Consider the following 11,978-nt stretch of genomic DNA (forward strand, 5'->3'; position numbering starts at 1 on the left):
CTTCTAATTCTTCTTTAATACTCTATTACATCACCCTGATGTAATGTAACTTTCCGATGTCACAGCTCTCTTCTATGACCACTGATGATTGATTTAACGACATCATATTTACTTGTTTGAGACCATTCAATATTAGAATTTGCTCTCTTAATTAGAAACTTTCAGAAGAGAAAATTCATCTCTAAACTGCACCTGAAGTTGAAGAGTTTTCCCCAGGAAAGAGCTAAATTTCTGGAAATGTCTGAAATTATTATATATATATATATATGAATGATATATTATTGGATATTTATTGAATAATATAATAATATAGTATATGGTCTATAGTATATATACTATATACCCTATACTCTATACTCTATACTATATACTATATACTGTATACTATATATTATATAATATTATATAATATTTTATAATATTATTATATACAATAATAAATTATTATTGAAAAATATATTGTTAAATATACAGCTCTATTAGACAATTGAATATGTTTTAAACTAGATTAGACACTCCAGCCCATCTCCCTGTAGGAGTTTTCAACACCTTGAAGGAATAAACCAGGTGGAGACCGAGTAAAGCCAGAGTTCTCCATACATTAATTTTTATTATCCATCTTGAAACCCTTGCACACTCTAGAGCTGAAAGCTGGATCTGTAGCATCCTTTGTCCAGCAGAACCTGCCCCTTCCAGCTTTTGCAGCCACTGCAATGCAGCTCCAGCTCCCAGCCCAGCATCCCTGGGATGTTTTGGGCTTATTCCTCACTACTTCTGGTGCCTCAGGTTTTGGCTTTTGTATTTTTCATATTCTGTGCTGCTTTAGTGTGTGGGTCTGGGTTCATATGAGGGCATGGAGAGCTCTGTGCACAGAGCAGGGAGACAAAACAATTCCTGCTCCAGCTGGGCACCAAGGACAAATGATCCAATCTCAGCCCAGGAGCACAAACACCATGGGCTGGAGAGAGAAAAACAAGGATGGGACTGCGCTGGGCTAAAGCTGGAATGGGACAATGAACTGCAAGGTGCAAATGGAGCAGAACTGATCACAGTGATAGACCCCATGACTGGTCGTGCATTTTGAGACCATTTTGGGACCATTTTGGTTCATCTTGGGTGCAGCCCTGGCTGGGCTGTTGTGCTGCCCAAGGCGGATCCACGGAGGAGATCCTTTGAATAAATCCCTGCCTTATTCTTTAGCTCTGCCCAGCCTCTGCTCTAGCTCAGCCTTCCCAAGGCATCACTTGCTCCATGAATTCAGCTGGAATTTACCCCTCACCTCTCCCCTGTGCACAGGTGCCATCAAGCTGGAGCCTCCATCCCCGCCCTATTTCCCAGAGAAGGTGCAGCTGTACAACAAAGCTCATGAGGAGGCGTCCAACTCGCTGATGGCCATCGAGTGCCGCGTGTGCGGCGACAAAGCCTCCGGCTTCCACTACGGCGTGCACGCCTGCGAGGGCTGCAAGGTGAGCCCCAAAAACCTCTTGGACTGACATCTGATACTGTGTTCATCTCAGTAATCACTTGGGAAAATCACACCTTGGTGCTTTTTAAAAAAAAAAAAAAAGTTTTAGGTATTTGCGTCAATTTTCCTGCGTATGACTTACAGGTTAATAAGCAGGAGATTTTTAAACCTTACTTTTTTTAAAACCTTGCTTTTTCAAAACCTTGTTTTTTAAAACCTTGCTTTTTTTAAAAAAGCTTGGGTTTTTTTCTTGTTGATTGTATTGTTCTATTCAAATTTTTCGTGCGTTTTCCCCTCTTCTTTCAATCATGCAAGTATATTTCATTCCCTTCCTTGGGTGCCATGTGCAGAAAATCTGAATTCTTAGAACGCACCAAACTCATGCCCAACTCCAAAGCTCTAAACAACTAAAATTCAGGCTCTGTTATTCTGATTAATTCGAGATTTTTTACCCATTTTACACATTTTGCATGACTACAGAGAAGTCTGATGGCATTGAGGAATGTGCTTGCTGCTTTAAAACCCCACTGATTTTTTTATGCCAGTGATACTTTGTGTTTATTACATATAAAGGACAAATGAATGGTGTAAAAATTGCAGTCCTCAGGAATGAGGGAAGAAAAGTCAGAGAATTAAATTATTAATATTTCATTGAATTCAAAGAAAAACATTAGAGTTTAATGTGAAAATTCCATTTGCAGTATCTTGAGGAAAATAACTAAAAGGAAAGAACAAATCCAGACCTTAAATAAAATTCTTAGTGGTGAATTAGGAACACACATAAAGCAATAAATACAAAGTACATTACTTAAATACAGTTAATTATATAAATAAAAGTTGGCATCATCTTTGTACTGTTATTATTCCCTGTGAGGAGAAAGTAATTTTTACTAGGGAAAAAAGGGAGATAACTCTGGATAAACTTTATTAATTAATTATGGCTGATCCAAAAAAAATATCGTTAAACTGTAGAAAGAGAAATAAGAACCATTTTAATTTACCAGAAATTGAACTGCTGTTGGCAGAATTTTTGTTTTGTTGTTGTTTTTAATGAATTTTCTACACTGGTAGTGAACTTTATATTTTGAAAATGTCCCTTTTGGTTTGTGACAATTTTCCCACAAGCAGTGGGACAAACAGAGCTTTGCTTCCTTTGGAGTTGTGCCCTTAAATGCCATCCCTAATGTCCTTTAAACCCTGCTGATTCCCTAAAGCTTCTCCAGCTTTTTGGGAATTTTATCCCTCTGTTGAATGTGGTTGGAAACACAAAAGAGGATCAATAGGAGCAGAGAGGATGGTGACAGGAGCTGTGCTTCTTTTGGAAATCCATCTCTCAGGTGTCCTGGGTAGGTGGAGCAGGGCCAGGATGCACTGGAGGCTCCCTGGTTCCACCCTTTTCCCTGTTTTCCTGGTTCCATCTTTTTCCCTGTTTCCTGGTCCCATCCTTTTCCCTGTTCCCATCCTATCCTTTCCCTGTTTCCTGTCCCTGCAGGGTTTTTCCCTGTTCCCTGTTCCATCCTTTCCCTGTTCCCTGTCTCTGCATGGTTTTTTTCCCTGTTTCCTCATCCCATCCTTTCCCTGTTCCCTGTTCCTGCAGGGTTTTTTCCCTGTTCCATCCTTTCCATGTTTCCTGTCCCTGCAGTACTTTTTCCCTGTTCCATCCTTTCCCTGTTCCCTGTTCCATCCTTTCCCATTTCCCTGTCCCTGCAGGGTTTTTTCCCTGTTCCCTGTTCCCTGTCCCATCCTTTTCCCTGTTCCCTGTTCCATCCTTTTCCTGGTTCCCTGTCCCTGCAGGGTTTTTCCCCTGTTCCCTGTTCCATCCTGTCCCTGTTTCCTGCCCCTGCAGTACTTTTTCCTTGTTCCCTGTTCCATCCTGTCCCTGTTTCCTGCCCCTGCAGTACTTTTTCCTTGTTCCCTGTTCCATCCTGTTCCTGTTCCCTGTCCCTGCAGGGTTTTTCCCTGTTCCCTGTTCCATCCTGTCCCTGTTCCCTGTCCCTGCAGGGATTTTTCCGCAGAACCATCCGGTTGAAGCTGATTTACGACAGGTGTGACCTGAACTGCCGCATCCACAAGAAGAGCAGGAACAAATGTCAGTACTGCAGGTTCCAGAAGTGCCTGGCTGTGGGGATGTCACACAATGGTGAGTGATGGGGACTCTGGAAAAGAGCCTGGGACATCAGCACAGCTCCTGAAAGTGCTGCTGGAATGCCCACACCTTCAGTTTAGAGAGAGATTGCCCTGATTTGGGAGCCTCTCCATGATTTAAAATTGCTTTCACATCAAAATCAGATTGGTGGAGATTTGCTTTTATTGCTTTAATACATAGTGTAACATGAGTTGGTTTTACTCTCCATCATTCCTGCTCATTGATAGCTCCTCCTGAACACATTCCTTGTGTAATTGCTATTTTTCACTTCACTGTGTCATCTTCTGACCAGATCCTTTTGCCTGCTGGAGCTCGATGCCTTTCCTGGAAGCCAAAGACTTGATTAGGAAATATGGATTAGAGAATCTGAAGCCTTGTGAATAACAGCCTCTTTCTGATTTAAAATTGCTTTCACATCAAAATCAGATAGGTGGAGATCTACTTTTCTTGCTTTAATACATAGTGTAACGTGAGTTGCTTTTACTCTCCATCATTGGTAGCTCCTCCTGAATATATCCCTTGTGTAATTGCTATTTTTCGCCCTTTTGCCTGCTGGAGCTCAGGATGCCTTTCCTGGAAGTCAAAAACTTGATTAGGAAATATGGATTAGGGAATCTGAAGCCTTGTGAATATCAGCAACTTGAATTTGCTGCACAGGTCACTTACCAAGGGCTGTTGGCATCACTGAGTTAGCACTTCTCATACTGAAACACAGCAAATTTAAATTAAAATATTCATTTTCATGAACTGTACAGTTTTAAAAATCTCCATCCTCACCCTGATCCTCCTCCTTCCTAGGGCACCCCCATCTGAGGTCGCCTCCTTTACCATAAGTAATGGCAGGAAGAATACCACAATCTTGCTCTAGGAGAAAATCCATCTAAACTTTAAAATTACCAGAGCAATTCATGTGGAAATACTTATGAATGTTTGGGCAGAAGGACATAATGAAGATTCTTTGTTGCCTTGCTTTGGCAAAGCTGAGTAAAAACAGGAATTAAATGTCATAACATAGAGACTTATGTAATTCTAAGGGTAAAGAATTGCAAACATGACTGGGAAAATAATTTCTCTGTGGTTTTTTTAGAACTTTCATTATTTTCAATATAAAAAATGAGTGTGCTGTCCCCAAGAGGGAAGCTGGATTGTGGTTTGCAAAGTTTAATACATGCACTGAATGTAGATTGGTCTGGGAAATGTTTTGCTAATAGAGAATATGGTTTTCAAATTCCTGGGATGCAACAGTAACACTTAAAAATAAATCTAATTTTGAAATGCTACTGTGGGTATTTTTACAGTAATTTTTATAGTAATTTAAGAGGGTTTTTTATTATTATTTTCAAGGTGCATGCCAAATTCTCCCCTGGCGTGGCAGCACAGCTCCCAGTGGTGTCCATGGGATCCATGGGCAGCTCCATCAGCAAGGGATGGCCCAGACCATTCTCTCTGCCCTATAACATCTAGAACAGCTTTAAAACTCACATTTCATCTGCATTTTCCCTCTTTAGCCACTGCCCAGGCACAAGCTGTGGCAACAAAAGGTTCTAGGATTTGGGGAGGCAGGAAAAGGACAAAACCATTTGCCCCAGGGCTCCAAGAATAATTTTCTTTTGCTCCAACCAGAAGTTCTCCCAACAAGAACTCAGTGTTTTTATTCAAACATTGCTTTCTACACTTGCCTTTTTTATTTTGCCTACTTTGGTTCCATTGCCTTGCACAAAACACCCTCGTTCCTTCATAATTTATAAACTAATTTATCAAAAAAAGCTGAATTTCGCTTTTGAGGACCCAGAAGCTTAAAGAAATTCAACAATGGATGTGTTCCTACCCATAGCTAACAGACCTTTAATATCTTAAATATTCTTTTAATATCTTAAATATTCTTTTAATATCTTAAATATTCTTTACTTTTTATGCAGACTGGGGGTGGAACCAGGGTGTTTCACCAATGACACTGAGACACATTTTAATGTTGCATCTCCAGATTCCACTTCAGCCACTTGGGTAGGGAAATTATCAGAATTTTGAATGCTTTGAGGCAGAATGTGGGTTATTTGTGCCTCAGGGTTCCAGTCTTGTGTGGATGTATTATTGCAAAAGGATCAGGACAAAAGGGGGACTGCAAGGAGACAGCAGCTACAGCCACATTTTTTCACGTAGAAATGCTCCATAGCACTTGGCTAAAGGTTAAAAAAGACAGTGGTGTTCTCATGCCTGGAATATTGTTTTCCTTTCCTTCTCTAGCCACAGTGCAGCTCTGGCCTTAACCCTGAGTGGCGCAGGCTGGGTTCTCAAGTGCCACTGAGCAGCAGCTTGGTTCTTTTTGTGTTGAAATGTCATTTATTTTGTTCTATTCTGTTAAAAGTGCTGCTGGTGTTAGCTCAGGTACTGGAATGGGAAAAAAGAACACATGGCAATGTCTTTGTCATTGGGATTGCTCAATCTGGGCACATCTCCACCACCAAAATCAGACAGGTACCCAGCCTGACTTTACCTTGTGTTTTCTAATGTAACAAACTGCATTTATGGGCTTTTGGGGGTCTCCTTTATGCCCAGAAATAATCCAGACAATCAGAAGAACAGTGCCCTGCAGAAGAGTCTATAAACAACCATCTTTTTTACATTTAACTTCTCCAAGAGGTTAACTTCTCCAAATCTGGGCTGAGGATGAGTATTGTAGTTCTTCACAGAAAGGACAGAATGCAGCACTCAGGACAGACTGTGTTCACTGCTGGCTTTGTGCTCCTGACATTTGGGGAATGCTGGAATTCAAGGAAAAGGAGGAACTGCCCAAGGAAAGAGAGAAATCCACGCTCCAGCTGCAGGCTCCTGCCCAGACCTGCAGAGTCTGGGATTGCTGGGACAGAATCCTCTCAGCCAGATTTCCACAGCTCTCCCAGGTTTTTCCCAGCCCTCCTGATCCCTCCCCAGGCTCTCCTATCCCAGCCTGACCTTTGGCTGTGGCATCATCATCAGCTCCTCCTCCCATCCAAAATCCTCCTTTCCCAATTCCTCCCATCAACCTCTCACTGCCTGAGCTCTCCCTGGTTTTTGTCTCAGCCCCTTGAAAATGACAGGGACAAGGATTTTTATAAAAAGAAACTGCTAGGCTAGTCCCACAAAAGTGATTTTGCCCCAGATTTTGCCTGCAATGCTCACAAACATTGAACAGAATCTGCTGCATCTGATATCTCACCAATAAAATATATTCCAAATACATTTAGAATAATTTATTCTATGAAAAAATAAATCCTATGTCTATGAAATGGTAAGATATGATTCATTGATTCACAATCCTCCTTGTTATTAACAAATTATTATATTTAAAACATATTTTTTAATGAAATGTTGTATTTAAAATGCATTTGAGTCTTGATCACCTTTTCTTTTGATGGAATGGCCAGTGGGATTTCAGATTATGAATCTGCTTTTGCAAATCTCAGCTCTCAGGAGCAGACCCACAACAGAAACATTTCCTGGTGATGTTCAGTATAATTTAATATCAAGTACACCCAAGTAATTCTGAAATATCCAGCAGGTCTCACTCCCAGGTTGCTGAAAGTGTTCAGTCATAAAAATAAACAACTTTGTTTCTACAGCCATGAAATAAGACAGCTGATCAATAAATATAATATAGGAAAAATGGAGAGGGGGGATGTGTTCTGGCATAATTATTTATTCTTGGAAAAAAATGTTCTGTTTGCCCATCAACACATTGCAGCAAACTCGTAGAAAAGTGGCTGCTTGTTTCCAAAATGAACATCCCCAGTAAAATCATCTCTATATGATCTTAGCAGCACTTTTCCTTTATCCAAGGAACACACTAATCACTGGAAAAATATTCATAATATTTCTATTTCCCCCTAGGGCCAAAATGCAAACCTTGATTTCTTCCTTCCGTCTCTTGTTTGGATGCTCTTTTGTTCTGTTTTGTTTCCATAAAACAAACTAAATTCTGTTTACTGAAATATCATGTGATAAATCAGTCTTGATTTTGATGGCTCATATGGAACATTCTGCAGTCAGGCCCCACATGGATAAATAATCTTGGCTAGGAAGTACATGATGGAAAAGTAGGAGGTACAGAGGAGATCTGAGCAATTTTGAGCTCATCTGATGAGGTAGAACCAATTCCTGGTTTTTCAATACTGCACATACATAGAGGTCTCACAAATATCTCAGCCTTTTCCAGGTTTTTATTCCCTGTACAGCCTCCTTCCCCATTCCTTCATTTTGATGTTAACAATTTATAGCACTTGCTACATTAAGTTCTGCTCAACTGTTTAGGAATTCCTTCCTGCAAGGCATGTGAGGGTTTTGTTTCTAAACAAATGAAGAACCTCAGATCCATGTGGTGATTTGCCCAGAACAATACAAAGCTCAATGGTGGTTCCCACCCCAAGCCAACAGAACTTTAATATCTTAAATATTCTTTGCATTTTATGTAGATTGGAGGTAGAACCAGGGGGTTGGCATTTCTAAGCAAGGTATGATAATGGGCACAGAGATGATTTGTTTGTTTACATTTCTTTAAAGCTCTCCAGCTGTTTTGCCTAAATGCAGAAAATTCTCTTTCCTTGCTTGCCTAACGCTGTTCAGCACAAACTTCAGCACCGAAAGGCGACAAAAACTCAAAAGTGCTTCTTGAGGTGCCAGTGCAGGTGCAAAGGTGGCAAGAAAGCCCCTCAGGTGTGGGTTTTTGTAACTCTGTGGTGCTCTCAGCCATCAGGTTCGGGCGGATGCCGCAGGCGGAGAAGGAGAAGCTGCTGGCGGAGATCTCCAGCGACATCGAGCAGCTGAACCCCGAGTCGGCCGACCTGCGCGCGCTGGCCAAGCACCTCTACGACTCCTACATCAAGTCCTTCCCTCTGACCAAAGCCAAGGCGAGGGCCATCCTGACAGGAAAGACGACAGACAAATCAGTCAGTTCCCTCTTCTTTCTGTTTCTTCCTTTTTCCCCAGTAAATGATTCGCCGAGATGACAGCGCAGCTCTTAAAAAAAGCCAAAATGCAAAACACCGAAACTAAAAAAAAGCACCACCAAAAAACCCCACTTTGCTGTTGGCAGTTACACATTTCAAGCTGTCTCTGAAACACAGGAAATGTTTTTAGATAGGATAAGTAAACATTATTTGAAAAAACTCCAAGTTCACCTAATAAAATACTTGAAACCAGGACAAGAATTTGAAGGTCACCTTAACCTTTTTGTATTCCCTGATCCTGTCTTCCCGTTTTCCCTCTCCTTGCCCAGAGGTTATCTCCCACACTATCTGTTTAAGGTGGCTCTCCAGCTGTCAGGAATTGCTGCTCCCTGAGGAATATCCCTTTTCCTAAGTGGCAAATGATTCCAGCCCCAGCACATTCTTATGTGATGCTTGTTCTTATGAAACTCTGATGAATTCCTGCTTTTCTCTGGGTTAGCTCAGGTCACATCAGTGCCCTGTGTTGGTGCACTTGGAATTTTAGGAGAATGGACAGGAAAATCTTGGAAAAGCAAGGAATAGTGATAAGTGGATTTGTGGGTTGCCTTAGAAATTTCATTTGGCATCCATAATAATCTTCTGTATCAGTGAGAGGAGCATAAATAATATCTGATCATATTGGTAACAGTATTTTAATACCTAAAGAACAAAATAGTTTTCCACAACTCATAACTCTTAGCTTGATGTATTTTCTAGAATCATTGGCAGAAATTTTATTGTCAGGATTACAACAGAGAGTGTATTTTATTTTCCTTAATAATTTCAAAGACATCACAGAACTCAGAGATACTTCAGGCTCCAAAAAGGCTTCCTTTCCTTAAAGGCAATTAAAATAACAGTTTTAATGTTGTCCAGAAATTGGTTGACCCCTCACATAAAAGATGTGATGGGCACTAACAATGTAACTTTTCAGCATAAAGTTTGAATTAGTTAAGTTTATTTATTCTGCAGAAACTGATGTGCAAGCTGCTCGTGCCTGAAAGTTCCACCACTGCAATTCTCACCCAGTAAATGTATAATTGCATCAATTAATTCTCCTTTTTTTCTGGGGAGTTTTTAAACTTTGGCACATTAGAAACAGCAATAAGGCAGTAGACAGAATCCAGCTTTTCAGTGCTGCCAACTTTCAGGTCTTTCTTGAAGATACCACCGCAAGAGTGACACTCAGGATTTAATGGTTACAACTTTCATGTTTTTATCAATGGATTTGGTGCTCTGGAGCACCAAACTGTTTACTATGGGCATAGTTTAAATTCACGTTATTTTTTAGTTGCTGTATGATCTGAATTAATTTGAAATGTTTGGATATGCAAGTGAGTGTATCAAAACTAGAATTAGTTATTCATCATCTCCTGGGGTATCCAGAGCTCATTTGACATCAGATTCTACTTTCAAGTTCATCTAAATCCTTATATTAAAAAATCTTTGGCTATTTTGAACTCTTTCTTGATTTTCATCTATCATGGATAGGCCAGTGGTGTAATATTAATATCAGCTTTCTGAAGCACATGGGCATGGACTAATAATGACTTTCTCTTGTACTTGGTGCTCCCACTAGAAAGAACAGGAAGAAATTGCCCACTAGAACCAAAATATGCATTTTGAAAGCATCTGCTGCAGTCCTGTTACTCCACTATTCCATATGTGCAGATATGTATTTAATGGCTTTGCTGCTGCCAAAATGCCATTACCTGAACAATTCCTGCTCTCCTGGCTTTTCTCAGTGCACTGTGTTTGTTGTTTCAGTTTCACACTGAAATCCTCAGTGCAAGTGGGAAAATCATTTAATCCCTCCTGGAATGTCGTGGTCTGGAGCTGTAAACATAAAACCATGAGAATCAGCATCCCTATTACAGTCTGCAATCATAAATGACCTTCCATTTAAAAAATTATTTCTTTAGTCTGATTGTTGGAGTTTGATCCCTTGTATTTTAATTAATTAATCAAGTATGTTAACAAATCTATTCCTATCAGGGAGATTTGTTCAGTGCACCAATGAACTATTAGTCATTAGTCTTCTTGAGGGAAAGATTCTTCAAATGAATTTGAGAAATCCTCACATAACCACTTCTTTAAACCCAGGAACTTCTTTTGCATATTCTAGAAGAGATTGTTTCCAGATCCTAATGCAAGTATTCTGGCACTACTTTTGCTAAGCTGCTTTCAAAATTGATTTGTTCCAGTTGAGTTTATTTCACAGTCAGCCTCATTTTTGTGTTCTGAATTGTGGTTTGTAGCATGGTATTTGTTTTTGCTTTCCCATAGACAAGTTGAGTGGGTTTAAACATATCCTAATGTTGTTATTTTTACAGGAGTTAACAGCAAAAGATCTCATTTATCAGTTAATCAATACCATAAAGTTGATATTACTTGCAGTGTTTCCTAGGATAGAACATGAAAGGAACATGAAAGTAAATAAAGGAATCAAAATGAGAATTTTCTCTGTCTTTCTACAAAAAAAAAAGAAGGCTCCTTTCCACTCATTAGATTCTCTTTTATAGAAGCTTTTATAATTCAGGTAATAGTAGTATCATTTTAACCTTTTGTTCAACATTCCAAACTTTCAGTTCTGGAATGACAGAAAATTCTATAAAGCAAAAAGCAAACAAACAAAGGGAAAGGCAAAACTCTGGGTACTTTAAAATAGCATTCCTTCCCCCCTTTTCTTGGCCTTTTTGTAAATCATTTTAACATTGTGAGGATATTTGTTTTCATAGGTTTAGGGCAATTTAACTCTTTGGGGAGCCCTTGATGGGTTCCTCAGGACAATTTAACTATTTGGGCAACCCTTGATAGGTTTTTCAGGACAATTTGGGGGCCCTTGATAGGTTTTTCAGGACAATTTACCTATTTGGGGAACCCTTTAGGTTTCTCAGAACAATTTAAACATTTGAGGAACCCTTTCAGTTTCTCAGGACAATTCAACTATTTGGAGAGCCCTTGACAGGTTCCTCAGGACAATTTAACTATTTGGAAACCCTTGATGGGTTCCTCGGGACAATTTACCTATTTGGGGAACCTTTTAGGTTCCTCAGGACAATTTGGGGAACCCTTGACAGGTTCCTCAGAACAATTTAACTATTTGGGAAACCTTTTATGTTCCTCAGATCAATTTACCTATATGGGGAACACTTGATGGGTTCCTCAGGACAATTTACCTATTTGGGGTACCTTTTAAGTTCCTCAGGACAATTTGGGGAACCCTTGATGGGTTCCTCAGGACAATTTACTTATTTGGGGAACCATTTAGGTTCCTCAGGTCAATTTAACTCTTTGGGGAGCCCTTTAGATTCCTCAGGAAAACTTACCTATTTGGGGGCCCCTTGATAAGTTCCTCAGAACAATTTAACTATTTGGGGAACCCCTGATTGATTCCTCAGGACAA

General features: G+C 40.0%; 1 protein-coding gene across 1 annotated transcript in view; it reads left to right on the top strand.

The window, feature by feature from the left end:
• The window catches only part of PPARG (peroxisome proliferator activated receptor gamma), a 56,348-nt gene that overhangs the window by 34,796 nt on the left and 9,574 nt on the right, over positions 1 to 11,978 (top strand). Inside the window, exons 3-6 of the mRNA XM_054280929.1 lie at positions 1,297 to 1,466; positions 3,467 to 3,605; positions 8,334 to 8,533; positions 11,844 to 11,852. Of these exons, the coding sequence (XP_054136904.1) occupies positions 1,297 to 1,466; positions 3,467 to 3,605; positions 8,334 to 8,533; positions 11,844 to 11,852 (518 nt within the window). The remainder of the gene's footprint in view (positions 1 to 1,296; positions 1,467 to 3,466; positions 3,606 to 8,333; positions 8,534 to 11,843; positions 11,853 to 11,978) is intronic.

This window comes from Melozone crissalis, unplaced genomic scaffold (assembly GCF_028551555.1).
Source record: "Melozone crissalis strain CALT ecotype California unplaced genomic scaffold, PUWL_Pcris_2 ptg000029l_1, whole genome shotgun sequence".
NCBI classification, from domain to species: domain Eukaryota; kingdom Metazoa; phylum Chordata; class Aves; order Passeriformes; family Passerellidae; genus Melozone; species Melozone crissalis.